The sequence below is a fragment of the Phodopus roborovskii genome, unplaced genomic scaffold (genome assembly GCF_943737965.1).
Source record: "Phodopus roborovskii unplaced genomic scaffold, PHOROB, whole genome shotgun sequence".
In the NCBI taxonomy this organism is placed as follows: domain Eukaryota; kingdom Metazoa; phylum Chordata; class Mammalia; order Rodentia; family Cricetidae; genus Phodopus; species Phodopus roborovskii.
Window position 1 is genome coordinate 3,618,763 of NW_026125506.1, and position 22,914 is coordinate 3,641,676.

The window sequence follows — 22,914 nt, forward strand, 5'->3', positions numbered from 1 at the left end:
ACAAAAAACAAAACAAAACAAAAGAAAGAAAGGAAGGAAGGAAGAAAGAAAAAAGAAAGAAAGAGAAACCCAAGTGTGTGACCTAGCCCAGAACTATACCCTAACCCTGGCCCACAGCTCAGAGGTCCAGCTGCCAAGTGGTCAGGAAGTCCATAAATTTCCAGGAAAACTTAAGAACACTTCCTATTGCTCTAAAGAACATTGTGTTGAAATCACAAAAGATGATGACGTTTAGACTCTACAGGGATCTGCCTGCGCTGTGTGCCCTGATTCTGTGGTGTTTCTGACATAAGACAACCCGGTCCTTGATTGCCTCTTTGCAGGCACTTGGGGTCCCCCCAATGCTGCACACACATACTGCATGCACCTACCCCTCAGCTACAGCTTTAGCAGGTCCAAAGATGTTGAGACATGTACAAATCATGATTTTTTTTAAAGATTTATTTGTTTATAATGTATACAGTGTTCTCCCTGTATGTATCCCTGCAGGCCAGCAGAGGGCACCAGATCTCATTACAAACGATTGTGAGCCACCATGTGGTTGCTGGGAATTGAACTCAGGACCTCTGGAAGAGCAGCCAGTGCTCTTAACTGCTAGGGCATATCTCCAGCACCCAAGTCATGATTTCTTAAAATATTTACTTATTTGTGTGTGTGCATGGTGTGCCTATGGAGGTCAGAGGACAATTTTCTTGGGAGTTGGTTTTCTCCATCTGCCTGGGTTTTGTTTTGCTTTTGTTTTTTAGACAGGCCTACAATTAATCCACTTTGTAGACCAGGTTGGCCTTGAACTCACAGAGATCCGCTTGCCTCTGCCTCCCGAGTGCTGGGATTAAAGGCGAGCACCTCCACCTCCCAACCCACCTGTTGTTTTTGGAGGCAGCATCTCTGTCTCTCTGAAGTCTTCCACTGTGCTGCTGGGATTACAGGCCTGCCTCCATGTGCCTCCACGCCAGCTTTTCATGTGGGCTCTGGTGACAGAACACAGATCTTCCAGCTTACGCTTCTACTTGCTGAGCTGTTTCCCTGGCCCCAAATCCCACATTTTTTTAGAACATTTCCCTCGGACAGTCATTATCCACTCATCAGAGGGCAGAGCTGTGAGAGGAAGAACTGTGGGTTAGAAATCAGAACATCTGAACTCAGTCATGCCAGACATGCTTGCTCAGCCTGAAGCACGTACTGCTCTCTAGAACCCAGGGCCGGCTCTCTGTGGTTCTGTCGGGTGTTCATTCTAGGTGTGAACACCTGGGTCAGGACGCAGTCCGCCCTCCAGGGCGTGAGGACAGCAGCGATACTATGAGGAAGAAGGGAGCCACAGCCGTAACACTGACCCTGGGTGGTTTGTAGCCAGCCTCAGCTGATTGTGGAGGCCTCCACAGATACCAAAATCCCGCCATACAAGGGTGTGTTTACCCGGTGCCACACACAGCCCCCTGCATACTCCAATCTCTGGGTTTTTTTTTTTTATAACCCCCGATATGGTGTGAATGTTACACAGGGAACAATAACAGAGAAATGAATGTGTAATACAGTAAATCCAGTTTCTTCCGAATGTTTTCAGCGTGGTTAGTAAAATCTGCAGAGGAGCCTGTGGGTGCAGAGGGCTAACGGTGTAGCTAAAGTCATTTACATAGCACACAAGTCATTTACAAGGCATACCATCCATTTGCGTAATATGAAAGTAATTTACGTGGCATACAAGTCATGTCTGTGGCATACAAGCCATTTACACAGCACACAAGTCATTTATAGATCACAGAAGTAATTTACATAGCATATGAGCCATTTCTATAACAAACAAGTCATTTGCAAAACATACAAGTCATTTACATGGCATATAATCCGATCACGTAAAGAACAAATTAGCAAGGCTGGCAAGATGACTCAGCAGTTAGGAGCACTCCTGCAGAGAACCCAGATTCAGTTCCCAGCACCCACATGCTGGCTCACAACCATCCCTAACTCCAGGAGATCCGATGCTCTCTTGGACCTCTGAGGGCACCAGGTACACACATGGTGCACATACATACATACATGCAGGGGAAACACTCATACAGATAAAATAAATGCATCCTAAGGGAATAGAACAAGCCAGTGCTATTAGTATGTTCAGAGTGCTTGTCACCACAATTGGCGTTAGAACATTCTAGACGATGTACTTTTTGCTTTTTTGCCATCCCACTGCCCCTCAGTACCACTAATCTTCCTGTCTGCGTGGATTGGCCTAGTCTGGACATTCTGTAGAAGCCAGATTATAATCTGTGGTTTTTCATGATCTGTGTAAGGTTTTCAGATTCAGCCGTGTTACAGTGTGGATGATGGATGGTTCCGTTCCTTTTTTTATGGCCGAGTAATGCTCCATTGCGTAGCCGTACCTCATCTTGTTTATTCATCAGTTGAAAGATATTTGACTTTTGTTTTTTTGAACAGAAATCCTAGGCTGGCCTCATACTCCCAGGGATCCACCTGCCTCTGCCTCCTGAGTTCTGGGATCAAAGGTGTGTGACACCGTGCTGGGCCTTAAAGAACATTTGAATAGTTTCCACGTCTTTGGTGTAGTAAATGATGCTTCTAGAACAAAGACCTTTATGGCATGTTACCTCTTTCAGTCCCTTCTCATGTGTGGTTTATGTTGAGCATATGTTGGTGTGTGACCTTAAGATGTCTGAGACTGTAACTTGTAAAGAACGGATACACCCTTTCTGATCACCTCCCAGCACTGTTTAGTTGGGAGGGTGCGCTGGAACACTTTGGGAGGACACGTTCAAGCCACATCCGGGAGGTTAATAGCGTGCCCTGGGCCGCAGACCATGGTCGGAGCTGAGGCCAGAGGACTCAGTAGTGCTCAGCAGTACTCCAGTACAGGGAACCCAGTACCCTTGTCCGGCTTGCTGCATTAGGAGAGAAATCTGTCGGTCATAACTGTGAGCTTTCTCTTCTCTCGACAGGTTGTCTGAATGCTCTTGCTCCTCCTGACCTGCCTGCTTTTCTCCTGCCTGACCTTTTCCTGGTTAAAAATCTGGGGGACAATGACAGACTCCAAGCCACCCACCAAAAGCGAGGTGGAGGAAACCTTTCCAGCCTCAGACAGCTCAGGGGAGCCGCTGCAAAAACACGGCGAAGATGCCAGCTGGCAGAGGGACACCCCTCCTCCACCACCCTCATGTCAGAAGCCTCCAAGGAACCCTCTGCCTTCCAATGACACCTGGCCATCCCCAGAACTCCAAACCAACGGGACAGCAGCTCAAGGCGCAGAGGTCCCTGATACCAATGGTTTATCCTTCCCAGCCAGGCCTCCGGGCCAGCAAGCCAGATCCCCATCCAGAGAGGACAAGAAGCAGGCACATATCAAGAGACAGCTGATGACCAACTTTATCCTGGGCTCCTTCGATGACAACTCCTCTGATGAGGACCCCAGCGCTGGCTCCTTCAGGGATTCTCCCCGGAAGGGGAGCAGGCCCAGCCTGGGCACCCTGTCCCTGGAGGCTGCACTAAACTCAAGTGACCCTGAGGCCCACGCACCCACTATGAGGTAACGGACCGGGATTTGCATTCTTCCCCGGCCCCTCCCTACGTGGAAGAGAAGAAGGCAGTGCCTGACTTCTTTGCTCCCTGTTCCCTCCTTTCAGAATCACTAATTGTGCACCTGCTGTGTGCACAGGACCCAATGCTAGCACAGTGGCTTTCTAGAGCTCTCAGTCTACCTGGGGAAGACGATCCTGTGGGTGACTAGTTACCAGCTAAAGAACCCCATGTCAAACAGGGCGGTGGTGGCACACGCCTTTAATCCCAGCACTCCAGAAGCAGAGTCAGGTGGATCCCTGTGAGTTCAATGTCACCCTAGTCTACAGAGTGAGGTCCGGACAGCTGAAGCTACACAGGAAACCCTGCCTTGAAAAGCATAAAGAATTTCATTGGTTCTGAGAAGTTCAGGAGTAGGGTTAGATCCTGCCATCTACCTGGTGTGGGCCTTGCATAGCATCCTAATAAGGCAGAGGCACGGGGGGGGGGGGGAGGCACAGGCCAGCATGACAGCTCAGGTCCCATTTCCCCTTCTTATAAAGCCATCAGTGCCATCGTGGGGTGAGGGGTCACATCCTCATGACCTCATCTGACCATTCCCCAAGGCCCTGTCTCTAGATATGAGTTCAACATGAGAACTTTTTTTTTGGGGGGGGAGTTATACTCACCCTGCAGCAGCTGCGAGCTAGTCTCCTAAAATCTTGGGATACCCAGTTGGTGTAGAAGGACACCCAGACTCGAGATGTAGCTGATGATCTTGGGTTTTGCCGATGTCAAACGCAACTATGGGAGCAGATCTGGTAGACAGGCTGGGTGTCTGCACAGGGCCCTGACCTTCTGTGAGAGCCATGGCGGAAATGACATGTCCGTCCGCGGCCTTTTGTGGCTTCAGATCAAGCGCTCTGGCCCCAGCTCTGCTGTGGGGGGCACTTCCGGGATGGACCTCTTCCTGCCAGGCCACAGCCGCAGGCGGGAGCTCCTTCTCTCCCTACTGGGCCCTCATCTTCCCAGAACCTTCCCCTCCCGCTCTGGTCCTTCCACACTACAGGCCCCTTTGTCCCCACCAGGGCTGGCTGTCCCAAGCAGGGATGTACACTCTTCCCTCCCTTGCCTTTGTGGAGACAGGGCTTCTCTGTGGCTCTGGAGGCTGTCCTGGAACTCACTCCATAAACCAGGCTGGCCTCGAACTCACAGAGATCTGCCTGCCTCTGCCTCCCGGGTGCTGGGATGAAAGGCGTGTGACAACCATGTCCAGCTTGGGGCTTCGCGATTTCTGTGGCAGACATGAGCCTTGACTGTGCTGTCAGTATCTTAGAATCCCTGGGTATGTCGAGGGAGGACCGGCCTCCTCCTTTTCCTGCAGTGCGCCCTGTCCCTGACCCACCTTTAAAGTATCCAGGTCCTAGTTTCTTTACCTCCCACTCTGTTTTGTTGCTTTGACAACTGCAGTTACGCCTGTCATGTCTTTATCTGGTTCCTTGTGTGGGAAGCAAGTCCCTGAGTGCAGAGTGTTGTTCTCTCCTTACAGTTAGAGGAATGAAGGCTGGAGGAAGGGGGTGGGGTCCCGGGTGAGGGTCCCAGGGGAGGGGGGGTTCCAAGGTAAGGGACCCCGTGCCAGAGCAAAGCAGGTTCCATAGCAGGCGAGGGTGACGGAGGCGGCGAGGCAGAGGGAATAACAGGCCAGGCAGATGGAGCTTAAATGAGTTTATTTAGAAAGGGGAGTGAGGGGGAAGGGAAGAGACTTAGAGGCATCGGGAACAGAAGAGGAGCGGGGGGGGGGGGGAGGGAAGGGGGGTAGCTGGTGGCCAACCGACAGCAGGAGAGAGCAAAATAAAGCGTAAGTGGGCGGGGTCTGTCTTTTAAAGGGGTCCTTTGCACCTGCCTGCAGACTAGTACTCTTGGAACCCTGGGCTGACCAGAGCACTGCCTGAGTGCATTCTGCCGGGTGACGGGCAGGCCAGCGTCATGCCTGAATCCTTACACAGGGTCTGTCTTTCCTCACTGCCTAGCCCAGCATTGGCCGAAGGTAACCTTTGAATATTTGCCAAATACATGGACAAAATAAGCAATGTGTATTCTCTACAGACAAAATCTGCATCCTGGAGACATGCCAAATACTTGGGCAAACGTGTAAACTGATGGCTGGCTGGTTGATGGATCACTGGGTTGATAAAAAGACGGATGAATGGATTGGATGGACGATTAGGGAGGGATGAATGGGAGGCCAGATGGATAGATGGATGTAAGACAGACGGACATGTGCAGGCTGATAGCTGAATAGATGGATGGTGGTGACTAGAGAGATGAATGGCTAAATGGAAGGATGGATGAATGGATGGATGGCTAGATGAACAGATGGATGGAGGTTGGTGGGTATTGGTGCTCTCCGCCCCTTTCCTGGACTTGCTTGGTCCTTGAGCATTGACATTCTCACATTACTCATAGAAGTAGGGCCAATAGGCCCATCACTCTGGGCGCCAAAGCAGTTGCTTATGACCTCTGAAATGCAGGTCACAAACCCTGGATGCAGGGTGACCTGTCCTGTTTCCCACGGCCCTGCTCCACGGCGGGCCTGGTGTAAGATGCCTGGCTTCAAACCTGCCCGCGTTTCTTGTTTTCCTAACAGGGGCGCCATGGTGTTGACCGTGGTGTGGGGTGGATTGAGTGGGACAGGTTGGGTTCAGGATCACGACACTGCGTGCGGTGCTGAGTATAAAGCTATGAAAGCTCCCCGTCAGCGGTGAGCTGTCTTAACTGCAGGCCCTTCCTGCTGCTGAAATGCAGTACGATAACATGGAAAGCACAATTTAGCCTTTCTAAGAAACAACGCATTCCAAATCCCAAACAAAGTGCACTGGGGCCTGGGAGTTTCAACGAGGACCATGTGGTAGGTAGCGTAAGCGTTTGGATTTTATGGTTTACTTGGTGTGTGTGTGTGTGTGTGTGTGTGTGTGTGTGTGTGTAGTGTATGTTTTAGCGTGTGTGGTATGTGTGTTAGTGTGTGTAGTGTGTGTTAGTGTCGATATGTAGTGCGTGTGTGTGGTTGTATGTGTATGTGCATATATGGTTGTGCTGTAGTGTGTGGTTGTGTTGCTGTGTGTACACATGTGCCACTGAGTGTGAGGTGGTCAGAGAGCTGTCAGGAGAGTTCTTCTACCTTGTGAGTCCTGAGGATTGAACTTGGTCCTTGACCACCTGATTATCCTGCCCCCCCCCAAGTGCTGGCATCACAGGCACGTGCCTCCACGGACCATTTACCCAGTGCAGGGGACTGAGCCTGGGCTTCCTGTGTGCGAGGCACACACAGCCAGCTGAGCTAGAGCCGCATCCTTTAGCTTCCTTTGGTGCAGGCAAATTATCGGATGGCTTTTAGATCAGAAAAGGAAGGGGAGTGACCCTGTTGAGCTCACAGTGGAGGGCAAGGACAGCCAAGCTGGTCAATACACAGCTCTGCACCCCACAGCTGCCTCGTGTAGATCTGCATGTTGTCACTGACCAAGATTTTCCATCTGCGATACCCAAACGCAGATAGCCCAAGAGAAAGGCTCAAACATGAGCTGGGAAACAGTTTGAGCTGTTTCATTCAAGAGCACAGCCCTTGGGGGGGGGGGGATGGCTCATGTCTGTAATCGAAGCACTTGGGAGGCCAAGGCAGGAAGGTTGGGAGTTCAAGGCTAGCCTCACCTACCTGAGACCCTGTATCAGAAAAAATAAAAAAGCTAGAGAGAAAAAAAAGGGGGAGGTGGAGAAAAAGAGGAAAGCACAACCATTGGTTTTTGTGCAGGCAGAGTGGTACCCCAGGGTCTTCCTTCCCCCTCCCCTCCCCCTCTCTCCCTCCCCTTCTTCCCTTCCCATTTTTATTCATTTTTTAAAAAATATTTGAATTCCTTATTTTACATATCGATCCCAGTTCCCTCTCCCTCCCTCCCTCCCATGCTCCCCACCCCCATCTTTATTCCCAATAGAAAACCCAGCCCAGGTGTGGTGGTGCCACCTGGAGTCTGGGCTCCCAGAACGGCTGAGGCAGGAGGATGGCCCAAACCCAAGGGTTTAAAGCCAGCCTGGGCAGCAGACGAACACCAAAATAGAACTTGACCCAGTGGTTTCTCAGACCTGCATGGGTCTGATGGCCTTGGTGGTTGGGAGAATTACAGCCCCGGGGATCAGTTGGGGTGTCCTGCATCTGGTTACTTCTCCACAGGAGGCTGGGGAGAAGACCACAGTTGTAAAGCGCCACTCTTACTGGCTATAACGAGAGTCCATGCTGTCGGTATGTCTGTGGTCCCAGCGCTGAGATCAAATCTCACTGCTGTATCATGACTTGCTGTCTCCTGTCTAAAAAGAATTGAGACAAATCCATGTCAGGCTCCATGTCAGGCGTGGTCTTCTGGCTGTGTGGTGCTTTCACACTGTTAACAGGGAGGTTAGAATATCCCCAGAACACTGAGGGAGTGTTGGAAGTTTGGAGGTAAAAGCCTAACTGTCAGGAAGCTGCAGAGCAGGGTTCTTCTACAGGATCCCCAGCTGGCGGGGAGGGCTGTTTGGGGCATCTTCTTTACATTGGGTCGTAGGAGGGGATGGGGACTTCCCGATACTTACTGGTTTGAAATGAACCCAATGTGGATTTCTTTCCTTACTTCCTTTCCCTCTCTCTCTCTCTCCCTCTCTCTCTCTGAGGAGGTAACATTAAAACCATAGGGCAGAGAACCTTCTAGAAAATCTAAATTGAGAATTTTGCCCACCCATTTTATTTTTCTTCATTTGTCTAATGCAGGGCAAGGTCCCTGTTCACATGGCGGCGGGGTGCTTAGTGGCCAGCTGGAGGGAGACCCTGGGCATACAGCCCAGGGCACAGGAGCCATCTAGAGTTGCCACTAAACTATGCCCTCAGCCCCGCTCCTCGGCAGGCTTCACTGCGGGGTTGTTAAATGCTGCGCTTAAGGGCCTACTTAGGTACAGTCCTGTCCCTCCGAGGCCTCCCTTCTATGGCCCACGCTTCCTCCCCTGTGAAGCCAAGGTGTGGTAGAGACGAGACAGGGTTCTCCCGGGCTTTTCCTGGTTTTGTTGATGTTTAATAGAGGCTCCGGTGACTGTGAGATGGCTCCAAGGGTAAATTTTTTTGCCTCCAAGCCTGGTAACACGAGTTCAATCCCCAGGACCCACGTGGTGGAAGGCGAGAACCGACTCCCACAAATTGTTCCCTGAGCTCCACGGTTGCTGAGGGAGGTCCACTCTCCGTCCATATATAAATAAATGTAACTTTAAAAAAAAAAATCTTTAAAGTGCATATTGGAAGCTCGCAGGGGCGGGGTTAACAGGGCCGTAACAGGCAGAGGGGGCACCGCCCTCATCAGTTTCAGGATTTTCATCAGATTGATACCGCGCGCGTCCAGGCTACGGACTGCAGCGTAGAGGGCTGTGAACCTCTGTGGCCACCTGTCTGGGGGCGCAGGAGAGGAAGACGGCAGACAGACACCCTTGAGCTCTTGCGTGGAGCTCAAGGTCAGGGGCAGGGACGGCCCGGGAAAGGAGGAGATGGGACCTGGGCGGAGCTGATGGAGGCGAGGCCCTCGGGGCGTGGCGGGGAGGGGCGTGGTCAGAGCGGCAGGGCATGGGTGGCCGGGTGGGAGGCGAGTGACTCCGGCAGGGCGTGGCCAGGCGGGGCTTCGCTCTGGCTTCTAAGAGTAGGGGGCAGTTCGGGATGGCCCGCGAGGCGCACTGTCTGGCTTGTGGCAGCTGGCGCAGGCTGCGACCCCAGGCCCTCCGGGAGGACGCTTCTGCCTCTGGTGGCGACCTGGCGACGCTGCTGCGCCTTGGGAGCGGGACTTGCTCCCAGAGACTAGGGGTTGCACACTGCGCATCCCCATGGGAGCCGGCTAGCATTGTCCGGTGGGCCTGGCAACATGAGCCCCGCCAAATGCAAGGTCTGTTTCCTTGAGCGCACAGGAAAGTAAGTAAGCCCGCGATTTTAATAACTGCTTTTGCAAACTCGTGCACCCCACCCAGTACAGCTGCGCTATCCACCTAGCCACCATTGAGCACCCTGCCTTTCCTAACCTCCTTCCTCCCAAAGGGGATGCGAGTTTAGCTTGGGCCGCTGTAGGATCGAGCCTGCCTCGCAAGCAAACTAGCGTCCTAGGTGGGCACTCAGTGATGTTTGGAGAACACCGCCCACAGCACACAAGTGCCTCCAGATTGATCCCTGGGTTGCAGCACCCAACCTCCCCCCCCCCGTTCTAGCACCCCTCCCCCCTTGTCCCTTTGGCCTTGAGAAAGTGACATCTGTGGGAGGCAACGCTCTTTGAAGCTGAAGCCTCGGGAGAGCGCTGGCCGCCAGATTCAGCATTGTATTTGAAGTCATCTCCTGGACTCACTGTCTAGGAGTTCTAGCCCCACCTACTCTAGACTGGTAATTCCCTTTTCCCTTTCATTCTATTGCACTTAAAAACAGTCACCAAAGGGATGCTGTGTTCCTTGCTGGGAATGCAGCCCTTTAGCCCTGAGTGTAGCACACATTTGTAAAACCCGCACTGCTGAGGCAGGAGGATTGAGTTTGAGGCCAGCCTGGGCTGCATAGGAAAGCCCGTGCACATAAAACTCCAAACAAACAAATGCACAAACCTAGAAAATTATAGATAAAAAGAGGAGGAAAGGTAAAATTCCACCTGGACCAACAGTAGATAATAGGCAAGTCGTCTTTTCAGTGTAGATGTTTAATTTATAAAATCTGACCAGACAGAATTTATTATATTGTAACTCACCTTTAGTTTGTTTTTTTTTTTCAAGTGGGCTTAACAAATTATGAGTTTATCTGGCCCGAGAGCAATGGTTCTTATGTGTTTAAACAGTTGAAAACTATCAAGAGAAGAACACTATTTATGTGAAAGCTAGAATTGAAAGATGAGAGTGAACAAATAAAGTTTTATTGGCACACAGCTACACTCAGTGGTTTCTGCAAGGCCTATGCTAGAAGGGGCTTTGCTAGAAGACTGGGGTAGTGGGGCAGAGGCTAGGTCCTAACACTTGACTTGACTTGCCAGCCCTTGCCCTATGTGCCACGTTTTATTGGGCCCAGCGTGTCCCTGCAAAGGGATGGACTTTAAAGCATGCAAGCAGTCACCACAGGCAGTGGGTAGTCAAGCTGTGCCCTCTTTGCGATGGAGCTACAGCACTGCCCGCTGCAGCCTCTAGCTGAGCCACTGCCTCCGTTTCTGCTACTTTCCTGGGGTTAGATCGGCCTGGTCCATCAGGATCGGCTGTGCACATCTCACGTGTAAAGCTTGCCTCTGCAAACAAGAAGGTGTATAGTTGTGTTTGGGAAGAACTACTTCTGTCTTCCAGAAACTCCCGGTCCAGAGGGTAGACAAATATCTGCTCACTTCAGTAGCCTCCCCTTCTTTATGGTTTTTGCCTTCTATCAAACATGGTCTGGAAATACTGATTTAAAAACTCCAGATGCAATTAATTAATATGTTTTAGGTTGCTGACTCCCCTGAGGAGTGTGAGAAAAAAATCTGGTGAGATTGCGTCCAGGACTGAAAATGACCTTTTGTACAGTGTATCCGTTCTGTAAATACCACCTACAAATCAGTTATTTACCGTTGCTCCTGGTTACCACATCAGCCACTATGTTGACATGCTACCCCCTTATCTTCCAAACAATGGCCTAAAAGCAGGAGGGGAGAGATGCTGGGAATTTTATTACAGTACCTTGTTACAATGAGTCTATTTATTAATGGATCTCTCTTGTTGTTGTGTTTTGTTTTTGAGACAGAATTTCACTATGTAGCCTTGGCTGTCCTAGAACTGGTTCTGTAGACTTAGATATCTGCCTGCCTCTGCCTCCCAAGTGCTGGGATTAAAGGTGTGTATGTGCCACCGGCCACTACCACCATGCCTATTATTGTGACTCTCTCTCTCTCTCTCTCTCTCTCTCTCTCTCTCTCTCTCTCTCGACAGGGTTTCTCTGTGTAGCTTTGGAGCCTGTCCTGGAACTTGCTTTATAGACCAGTTTGGCCTCTAACTCACAGAGATCCACCTGCCTCTGCATCCCACGTGCTGGAATTGGAGGCTATTGTGACTCTCTTCCCATGGCTAATTTATAAGATAGACTTTATCATAGGTATGTACATGTAGGAAAACAAGCCAACCATCCAGTATCTGTGGAACTCAGGACTAGCCGTGGTTTCAGGCTTGCATGTCAGGGTTAGAAACAGGCTCCCTGAAGAGCTCCTGAGCTCCAGTCCAGGGCCTGGGGCTCTCTAGGTGACCAGGATGGACAGAACAAATATGAGTTACGAGGAGACTTATTAGATTACCATACACAGTCCAATACCTGCTTCATTTGTGGGATGCTTTTACCGTGCTGGTATGAGTACTTTGTAGGTTTCATGCCAACTTCACGTGCTGAAACCTCCAATTCCCCCCCCCCCCCCCGCCCCTGCCCTTATGTTTTCCATAGCAGGCTTTCTCTGTGTAGCTCTGGCCGTCCTGGAACTCCCCCTGTAGACCATGCTGGCCTCGAACTCGGAGATCTGCCTGCCTCTGCCTTCCATGTGTAGATTAAAAGATTAAAGGCCTGTACCACTATGCTCAGCCTCCTTTGCATTTTTTTTTTTTTAAATCTCTCTTTGCTTCCCTGTGGTGCTGGGATAGAATCCAAGGCCTCCTGCATGCTTACATGAGAGATCTAGCCTTGGTCTGTACACTGCTGCTTCTAGAATTTCACTGGGATTGGAAAACTAGTTTCCTGGGCCACCTACCTTCTCCTCCTAGAGACAGGGGTCACCTTAGGCCTCAGCACCCACCCCTCCCCTCCCCTCTCCTTCTTTTGATATTTTTGAGACATGATTTCACATAGCCCAGGCTGGCCTTGAACTCCCAAGGATACTTTGAACTCCTGACACACACACACACACACACACACACACACACACACACGTCTACTTTCTGAAAGCTGGGATCACAGGTGTGTATTCAGGCGTCAATACGAAAGCCCCCATGTCAGTCCAGCTCAGAGTCTGTGCTGTTTTCCTAAAAGGCCAAGCAGTAAATACGCTGCTTTGTGACTGCATAGCTTCTTATAGCTACTTATGCTCTCATTTCTAGTGGTAGGAGCTGCACAATTAAACGGGCCTGGCTGCATTCCATTAAAGGACTCTGAAACAGGACACTCGTATAATTTGTTGTATAGTATACAATTCTTTGGATGTTTCCCACCAGCCACTTAAATCTGTTACAGCCTGGTACATTCCTGGAAGATTGAGTTTGGCCCAGGGGCCATCTTTCCTCCACCCTTGATCTGGTGTCATTCTAGAAGGCATCAGGCATGTCCTGAGAAGTTCCCACGGGTTGGGGCTGGCAAGACAGCTCAGCAGGTAAAGGTGCCAGCCACCAACCCTGACCTGAGTTTCATTCTGGAAATCCACACGGTGGAAGAGGAGAACTGACTCCCAAAATCTGCCCTCTCCAAACACTCGGTAGTTTATGCAGCTCCCTCCCAATAAACTAGTAAATGCATTTAGTTAAAACTAAGTAGCAAGCCCCAAAGGTCTATTTATCTGGTATCCTAGTTATCTGTAAGATTTGTTTTTATTTATGTGTGTATGTGTGTGTATCTGTCTGTATATGCTGTATGTGTGTGTGTGTGTGTGTGTGTTGTGTGACTATGTGTGAGTGTATGTCTGTGCTATGTGTATGAATGTGTGTGTGTTTGTATATGCTGTGTGTGTGTATATGTGTGCGTGTATATTGTGTGACTATGTGCTGTGTGTGTGTGTATGAATGTGTGTCTCTGTCTGTATATGCTGTGTGTGCCTGTGTGTGTGTCTGTCTGTATATGCTGTATGTGTGTGTGTGTATGAATGTGTGTCTCTGTCTGTCTGTATATGCTGTGTGTGTATGTGTCTGTATATTCCGTGTGTGCCTGTCTGTGTATCTGTATATGCTGTATGTGTGTGTGTGTGTGTGTGTGTGAGTGTATGTTGTGTGACTATGTGTGAGTGTATGTCTGTATATGCCGTGTGTGTATGAATGTGTGTGTGTCTGTATATGCCATGTGTGTATGTGTGCAGAAATGCTTGGTGCAGACGCTGCCTTCCTCCCACCATGTGGTAGTGAGGGTTCCCAGCCACCCCCTAGTGAAGATGAGAGTGGGGTTAAGTGTCAGAGAACCCTGGGCCTGACCAGGGGGAGCCGCTGTGCTGGTCTCCCCTGGGGTGAGTTTACTGTGGCCCTGTTCATTCTTTTTTTTTTTTTTTTGGTTTTTTGAGACAAAGTTTCTCTGTATTGCTTTAGAGACTGTTCTGGAACTAGCTCTGTAGACCAGACTGGCCTCAAACTCACAGAGATCCACCTGCCTCTGCCTCTGCCTCCTGAGTGCTGGGATTAAAGACGTGCACCATCAATGCCTGGCTGGCCCTGTTCATTCTTTTCCAGACTGTCTATCCCCTGGTCCTAGAAAGGTACCCAAGGTCTCCTGCATCACAGGCAAGAGTTCTAGGTGGCACCCCATCTCCCCAGGAGGTTTGTGTTTATTTGATTCATTTAAAAATTTATTGGCGAGAAAGCGAGCATGAGCGAGCAAGCCGTGGCGGTCAGTACAATTTGCATGAGTTAGTTCTCCTTCTATCTTGTGGGTTGAAGGGCTCAGACTCAGGTAGTCAGGCTCGTGGCAATCACTTTTAACCTGCCGGCCCACCTTGAGCTTATTTTGTTGAGACGCTCCATGTGGCTCAGCCTGGCCTTGAATTCCCAACCTTGTCTCTGCCTTTTCTACCTCAATATTAAATCCTGAGGTTGGATAGGGCTGGATGACACGCCCAGCTCTGCTGCTTGTCAGCTGCCCGAACCTGTCTCATTATTGAGAACAGCCGGCAGCCTCTCATTCGCAGAGCCGTAAGCCGTCAGCATGAAGGTCCAGGCCGTTGTATGTCCTTGACAACATTGACTTGCTCCCAGGACAGCTCTGCCTGGTCTTGTGCCCCAGCAGCTGACTGGGGCTGGTGTTCGGCTAGCACCTGTGTTGTTGCTGATTGTTATTCAAAGCCATTTCCAAAGCCACTGTGGAACATTTTGGCCCTCACCCTTGTCCTTCTGTGTGAGGTCGGGCTGAGCTTTGGGCGGGAGGCACAGCACTCAGAGAGGTTGTCTTTCAGTTGGCTCCAGCGCCAGGGGAAGGTCGTCTGTCCGCAGCCAGCGTGGCTTGGCCTCCAGAATTGTCAAGGCCACCCCTGCAGCCTCGCATGCTCCCTTGACCGTCTTCAGGGATGCACACTCAGCCTGCCGGATGAATGGATTTTGTCACTAGCCTGAGATCAAAGTGACAGCACAGATGGATCCCAGAGTGGGGCTTTTCTTCACTGTGCACAGGAGGTGGAAGGTTTGTGTGTCTGAGAGCGGAGGGTCAGACTTTCTAAGGAAGGACCATAATGTCAGCCTGGCAGGGAGGGTCACGGAGAGGCCAGAGTAGCGTTCAGATGGGGACTTCGTGGAGTGGGCTCAGCGAATGGCTTGTTGCTCCTCTTGGTGAAGGAGCGGGCGGGTGGACCCTGACTCTGCTGGTCTCACTACGCGTCACCCTGAGAGATTTCTTTCCCTCCCCTGATGACCCAGACGGCCTCGTTTAATCCTAGGTAAACGTGCAACACTACCGAATGAGGTGTGTGTTATTGTCCCCACATCCCAGGTGGAGACAATGAGTGTTTCTTTTTGAGGGCTTTGGAAACAACAGATGTCACTCAGGAGAGGGACTCGTGAAGCTGGGCCGCTACAGTCCTTCACTGGGGTCAGCAGGGTGTGTCAAGGGATAGCATGCTCTAAGGAGGGGACACTCGGGTTGGGGACATGGCTCAGTCAGTGTTGCAGATTGAGGGACCTGAGTTTGAATCCCCCGAACCGATTTAAAACTAAAAGTCAGGGCTGGGAGGGAGAGACGGGATGAGTGGAGTTTGCATTCAGCCATTGCAGCCGAACTGGTTAGCTCCAGGCCGGGGGAGGCCGTCTCCCAGGAGGTGCATGGCGTCTGGGGGATGGCACCCAAGGCTGCCTACCGGCCTCCACATGCATGTACACACACGTGAGCACACATGAATACACATGCTCTATGAAAACCAAAAGGGAAGATTCGCATACCCCCAAACAAACCCTGACTGGCGGGTGGTGGTGTCCTTTGTCACAGAGTCTGACCCCTCGAGATACTCTCAGACACATGAGCCTTCCACCTCTTGTGATTTGATGGAAATGGTCTTTGTTGTGATGTGCTTTATGTTGTAATTGTTTATTTGTATGTGTGTGTGTGTGTGTGTGTGTGTGTGCACATGCGCACGCACTTTGGTGCCTATGTGAAGGTCAGAGGTCAACTTTTAGGAGTTGGTTTTCTCCTTCCACTACACGGGTCCTGGGGATCGAACTAAGGTCATCATGCTTGGCAGCAATCACCTCTACCCACTGAGCCATCTTGTCTCCCTTGTTATGTGTTTTTCCTTTTGTTTCCAAGCTTTTACGTTTCCTGAACCCGTGGCAGTGAGTTCTTATCCACACTGACTGTATATAGATTTTTTTTTAAAATTCTATTTGTTTTTATTTTGTGTGTATGAGTGTTTGCCTGCATGCATGTCTGTGAAGAGGGAGTTAAATCCTGGGAGTTGGAGTCACAGGTGGTTGTGAGCCGCCATGTGGGTGCTCAGAACTGAATCTGGTCCTCTGCAAGGGCAGCCAGTGCCTTCTGTGTCCGTGTCTCAGGGACCGGAGTCACCACAGTCCAGAGGGTTTGGTGACTGCACAAGATTGACGAGGAAGATAATCCCATCTTCCTTTGGCCCAGAGGCCCTCATTGTATCTGCAGTCAGCGTGCACACACGGAACCCCACCCCCACCCACACCCCACCCCACCCCACCACCACCCCCTTCATGTCAGTTCCCCGATGTGTTTGAGTGTCTCTGTGTGTGTGTGTATGTGTGTGTATAGGGTGTATGTGTGTGTGTGTGTGTGTGTAGGGTGTCTGTGTGTGTGTGTATAGGGTGTGTGTGTATGTGTGTAGGATGTGTATGTGTGTGTGTAGGGTGTGTGTGTGTGTGCACATACACTCAGCTGCTAGTTTTGTCCTTACAGCACCAGGCTCCAACTCCCCCTGGATGCCCCGGCTTCCTCCCTCAAGGCTCCCATCTCTCCTCCCCGCAGGCCCAGCATGTCTGGACTCCACCTCGTGAAGAGAGGCCGTGAACACAAGAAACTGGATCTGCACAGAGATTTCACTGTAGCATCCCCAGCCGAGTTTGTCACCCGCTTTGGAGGCAATAGGGTCATCGAGAAGGTACAGACCAGTCCCGTATGCTGGTGGGGGTGGGCCTCTTTCATTGTGTGGAGGCCCAGCTTCGGGGCCTTTCCTCACCTTCGGAGGGAGGGTCAGCCGCCACTTGGGACACTTGCTTGGGTGCTGCGTGCTTGACTTGGAGAACTTTTCACCCTTTCCCCCAAGCATGGGTACATTACCCCATTCCTCAGAAGGGGAGACTGAGGTCGTGGGCTTGGTCAGGAGGCTCCTGGGTGCTTGGGGGAGTGGGGCTGCTTCCACCCCGCCCTCTCTGAGGTTAGGCTTCCTGGAGGACAGGAGGCCATGCTCTATAGTGACATCATGGATGGGCTGCGGCAGCGAGCATTACCAAATGTGGGGTTTCACCACAAAGCAGGCCCCTAGTGTACCGTATTCCTGCTACATTATGACAAGCCGTCCACGGTCATCGCTTAGGAAGCAGAATGGAGGTTCAGCACTTTACAAAGGAGAGAAGGTGCGGAGAGGAGACAGGGAGCCTGCCTTGCTGGTTCCTCTCTCTATCTTGCTCCAAACACTCAGATTTAGAGTCCCTTGGGAAAGATCCAGAAATTGCTTTTTTTTTTTTTTTTTTTTTTGAGTCAGGGTTTTGTGTATCCCAGGTTGGTCTGGAACTTCCGATCATCCTGCCTCCAGTTCCCACATGTGTGCCATGATACCCACTCTATGCAGTACTGGCCATTGAACCCAGGCTCTGTGAATACTCCCTCGGCAACAAGCCTCTACCCACTGATTCATACCCTTCCAACCCTCGCTTCTAGACACCGCATTTCGGACTCACTAGAGACTGTTTTGCAGCCAGACCCGCTATGGCGGATGCTGTATTCTCTGAGTGTCGCGGCTAGCCTCAGGCAGCTCCACTGTGGCTGGAGTTGCATTATCAGAGAGTCACAGCCTCAGGTAGACTCCGCCCAGAGCTCTTTTACTTTCAGACTGAGGAGCTGTCCTCTGTGCTGGAGTCTCATGGGAATTGCTTGGGGAAGGGAGCTGAAAGCTAGCCCCTCCCCCCACCCCACCCCCATCTACCCCCGCAGGGTTCCCAGAGCGTGCCCTCTCCTACCACCCCCTGCCTTTCCTTCTGGACCAAGTCTCGCTTTAGCAATGAGAAGGCCACAGCTAGGATGCTCTCATTTCTTCCCTAATGATGTTCCCCACAGCGGCAGTGGGCTGTGCATCTGAGTCGAGCATTGGCCAAAGCCTCAGGCAGGTCACAGGGCGAGCTTACTATTTCCCCATCTGTAAAATAGATGCAGCTGCATCTCTAACCTCCGAGGAGGCTGGCCTTCAGCAGCATGGCCAGGGCTATATAGCGGTGGAAAGAACACAGAGAGGAATCGCTCTGTGAGCCAGAGCTTGGGACCAGAGACCTAATTACTTTTTAACATTTTTTTTTTATTTGTTTTGAGATAGGGTCTTACTATATAGTCATGCTATCTGAGACCTTGACATCCTTCTCCTTCAACTTCTAGACCATTGGGATTATGGGCATACGCCTGGATTCTGTCCTCCTCCTCCTCTTCCTTTTGAGACAGTTTCTCGGTTGTTCTGGCTGTCCTGGAATTCTCTGTGTAGATCAGCCTGGCCTCAAACTCACAGAGATCTGTGCCTCTGCGTCCCGAGTGCTGGGATTAAAGGCGTTCATATTACACCTGGCTCAAATGATTTATGCATTTTTATGTTATGTGTGTGCATATGCACCATGTGCGTGCAGTTTTCTCAGAGGCCAGGAGAAGGCAGTGGATCCCTGGGAACTGGAGTTATGGATGGCTAAATAAGAGCTGCCTGGTGGGTGCTGAACCTGGGACCTCTGGAAGAACAGACAGTGCTCCTAACCACTGAGCCGTCTCTCCAGGCCTGAGAAATTCTAGATAATTACTTGTCTTTCGTTAGTGCTGGAGGATCAAACCTAACGCTAGGCATATGCTCTGCCCCTGAGCTACACCCTCAGGCCCATGTGCTGTGTGTGCTGTATGTGTGTACAGTTATTGTTAAAGGCTGGTTGTTTTGTTTTTTTAGACAGGGTCTCTCTGTAACTTTGGAGCTTGTCCTGGAAATAGCTCTGTAGACCAGGCTGGCCTTGAGCTCACAGAGATGCACCTGCTGGTGCACAGACCCATAAATATATCTTATTTGTTGAGCTAGGATCTCACTCTGTAGCTTTGACTGGCCTGGAACTCACTCTGTAGACCAGTTAGCCTTGAATTCACAGAGATCCTCCTCCTGGGTGCTGGGATGATCTTTTTTTGTTTGTTTGTTTGTTTTGTTTTTTAATCAAATCTGCACCTTTTGGTTTGTGAGATCTGGATTTGAGCCCAAGCTCAGACACTCTCTGGCTGTGTGACCCAGGGGAAGTGTCTTAACGCCTCTGAGTTTGAGTGTCTGTTTAATCTTCAGATAGGACAACGGCAAAACTTCCTTCAAAGGGCTGTTTGCGGGTGGGGCGAAGCGAAGCAGGGAAACACAGGACAGGGTAGCCTGGTGTGCACCGAACACACAGGCGATGTCAGAGTCCTCTTTCTCACTCACCCGCTCCCTGTCATCCCTGCACACGACGCCAGTGCTGTGTGGGACTGTGTCCCCGCTTGGGCGCACCCGGTCCCCTGTGCAGGTGGCACGATGGCTCTGGTGTCTTCCTCAGGTGCTCATCGCCAACAACGGCATCGCTGCAGTCAAGTGTATGCGCTCCATTCGCCGCTGGGCCTATGAGATGTTCCGGAATGAACGCGCCATCCGGTTTGTGGTCATGGTGACCCCTGAGGACCTTAAGGCCAATGCAGGTACCTGAACTTGACGCCTCGACCCCATGCTGTGTCCACCTCTGCCAGCCCTCCCCTCCTCCACCCTGCTCAGGCAGGCAGGCACATCCTGGCCCCAGAGCTATGGGATCCCTTTCACTAGCTCAGGGTTTTTGTTTTGTTTTGATTTTGATTTTGAGACAGGGTTTCTCTGTGTAGCCCTGGCTGTCCTGGAACTCAGAGATCTGCCTGCCTCTGCCTCCCCAGTGCTGGGATTAAAGGCGTGCGCCACCACCGCCCAGTTATGTTTATGTACTTTTACCCACAATAGAAAAATACTGTGGGTCTGGAGTACTTGCCTGGCATGCACGAAGCCGTAGGCATGGTGGCATATTCCTGTAGTCCCTGTGCTTGGGAGGTGCAGGCATGAGACTCAGAACTTCAGTGTTCATTCTCAGCTTCCTAGAGTCTGAGGCCAGCCAGGGTTGAAAGAGACCCAGTCTTCAAACAAACAAATACTGTAGGCTGGGCACTGGTGGCGCACACCTTTAATCCCAGCGCTCAGGAGGCAGAGGCAGGTGGATCTCTGTGAGTTCAATGCCAGCCTGGTCTACAAGAGCTAGTTAGTTCCAGGACAGGCTCCAAAGCAATACAGAGAATCCCTGTCTTGAAAAACCAACTAAGCAAAACAAACAAAAATACTGTATTTGATGACAGAGTATTAAGTCAAACTGTAAGTAGGGAGAACAACCATCCTGACCGCTTTCCTTTCATTCTACGGCACAGCTATTGCCATACAACAGACGTTCTTGATTTCTCCAGTTTTTGGGCACGTTACCCATTGTTGCCATGTAGTGTTCACAGTAGCGCTCTTCAGAGGCAGCTTGTGTCACACCTCTGTGTGACTTGTCTGTCCCTGGTTCTTCCCTCTCTTTCTCTCTCCCATGTAATTGCAGAGTACATCAAAATGGCAGATCAGTATGTCCCTGTCCCAGGAGGGCCCAATAACAACAACTATGCCAACGTGGAGCTGATCATAGACATTGCTAAGAGAATTCCTGTGCAGGTAATGGTCCGCAATTCCCAAGGGTGAGGTGGGGATGGCCATGTCCCATCCTATAGTTCATGATGGCCCTAAGGGACTCAGCAGAGTGTTGGGTGCAATGGCAGGTGGGGTCTCGGAGGATCTTTGTTCACACCCGTCTCTGTGTGTGTTTGCAGGCCGTGTGGGCTGGCTGGGGCCACGCTTCGGAAAACCCCAAACTTCCAGAGCTGCTGCGCAAGCAGGAGATTGCTTTCCTAGGTAGAGTGTGTCCTCTGTCATGTGTGGGGTTGCATGGTGCCAGGCCAGGGTCTCTCTTTATTGTGTTCTTCTTCAAAGTGGAGGTCGGTTTGCTTCCTTGTGAAGGGCAGGGGTGGGAGGCAGTGAGTGAGTGGCCCAGGCTATGGCAACAGGAACCGCTGCCTTGCTTACGGCAAGGGAGTGACATTGTGGCCAGCGACACCTCTGCTAGGGTTTCCGTTGGTGTTAAAGTACCAGCCACGCTGGCCCAGGGGTCACATTTCTGAGAGGGCTGCTTTTTGAGAACCAAAGCCCCTCAGGTTTTGTTAGGTGACATGACTGTGTCTGATGGCTTCTGTGGGCTTCGGCATTTTTATCTGTGGACACGTTGGTCAGCTCTGTATGCACATAGGCAGTCCCCATATCCTCAGGATTTGGGGGTCCAATAACACCCACAGACATTAATGCCCCTTCTATGAAAAGGCCTGGCCTTTGCACATGGCCCTTTGTGTTTGAGTCATCTCTAGGCACCTTATAACCCGGCTCAGTGACCATGCTGGGTTCCAAAATATTAATTAATTACTAATTAGGTAATCAAGACAAGGGGAAAAGTCTGCGCAAATTCAGTACAGATGCGTTTAAAGAAATTTCCCATCTGTGCTTGTTGAGTGCTCCATGCTGGATTCAGAGCGGAACAGAGCTGAGTACCCCAGCAGAAATGAGGGCCTTCCTGAGGGATGCTGGTTGCACAAGGCCAAGAGCTCTTCCGTCTGTCACGGGGGATGCTTGAGCCCCGTGTTTGCCTCCTTCCTGCAGGCTTTTGGTCCCTCCCAGAGTGAGTCTTGCATCTGCCACAGCTCAGTTTCTGCCTGATCAGGTTATGGTCTAGACGCTGGAAGCTGACCTGTACAGTAGCAGGCTTTCGGCCCCTGAGTGAGGGAGAGCAGACCACTTTCCATCTTCTTGCTCTCCCTGACCCTGTGAGTTGGCACTGGCTCTGCCCATCAGTGGCTGACTCCATTCCACTCTCCTTTCCTGGCCCTGCAGGTCCCCCCAGTGAGGCCATGTGGGCTCTGGGAGATAAGATCGCCTCCACCATTGTAGCCCAGACATTGCAAATCCCGACCCTCCCCTGGAGCGGAAGCGGTAAGGGGTCTAGACCTTTGGGGTGATGGGAATGCGTTTTAAAAAATCCTTTTGCTTCAAAGTTTTAGACAGATAAGAATGGGACGTCATTGTAGTGGACTTAGAAAATGTGAGAGGCGTGAAAACGAGCAGTTGTGGTGGCTGATGGCCGTGATCCCAGCACTGGGAGGCTGGGGCCACACACAGTTTCAGGCCAGTCTAAGCTGCACTGTGGGACCCTGGCTCAAAACAAGAACACTATCACCACCCACATACACACGCTAACTCACATACACACCAAAAATACAACAACAAGAAAAGTCCTGTGTGCTCCAGCGTTGAGCGTCGGCTCTTTTGATTTGATCTGTGGGTTTCTCAGGCTGTCTTAGAGCCCATTGTCTTCCTGCTTCAGCCTCCTGAGTAGTGGGGGGTCACAGGCGTGCGCCCCAGGCCTGGAGCCTGTGCCGGACTTTATCATGTGGATAGACTGTGATTCACTTCATTTACTGAAGTTTCACAGCTCAGGCAGTTTGATAATTTAAAAATAGTTCAAGGCAAACAGGGCTTTGACAACCCTACAGCTAAATATACGTGATTATAATCATCTCCGTCCGGATCATACCCCCAAAGTAGAACTGCTAGGGCTGATTGAAAAACAAGGAGAAAGGGGGCTAGAGAGATGGCTTAGCGGTTAAGAGCTCTGTCTCCTCTTCTAGAGGTCTGGAGTTCAATTCCTAGCACCCACATGGTGGCTCACAACCATCTGTAATGGGATTCCGGGCCCTCTTCTGATGTGCATGGAGACATGTCACTCACATACATAAAAAAAATTCAAGGAAACAAAAGATTCTGTTAATTTATTTGTTAAATCTTTGCACTGTTTTGCAAAGAGGATTGATTCCCTAGGGTAGACGGG

General features: G+C 50.9%; 1 protein-coding gene across 1 annotated transcript in view; it reads left to right on the plus strand.

Annotated features, from left to right (window-relative positions):
* Window positions 1–2,957: 2,957 nt before the first annotated feature.
* The window catches only part of Acacb (acetyl-CoA carboxylase beta), a 72,793-nt gene continuing 52,836 nt past the window's right edge, over window positions 2,958–22,914 (plus strand). Inside the window, exons 1-6 of the mRNA XM_051176470.1 lie at window positions 2,958–3,535; window positions 16,706–16,838; window positions 19,495–19,633; window positions 20,548–20,657; window positions 20,813–20,894; window positions 21,921–22,019. Of these exons, the coding sequence (XP_051032427.1) occupies window positions 2,961–3,535; window positions 16,706–16,838; window positions 19,495–19,633; window positions 20,548–20,657; window positions 20,813–20,894; window positions 21,921–22,019 (1,138 nt within the window). The 5' untranslated portion in view covers window positions 2,958–2,960. The remainder of the gene's footprint in view (window positions 3,536–16,705; window positions 16,839–19,494; window positions 19,634–20,547; window positions 20,658–20,812; window positions 20,895–21,920; window positions 22,020–22,914) is intronic.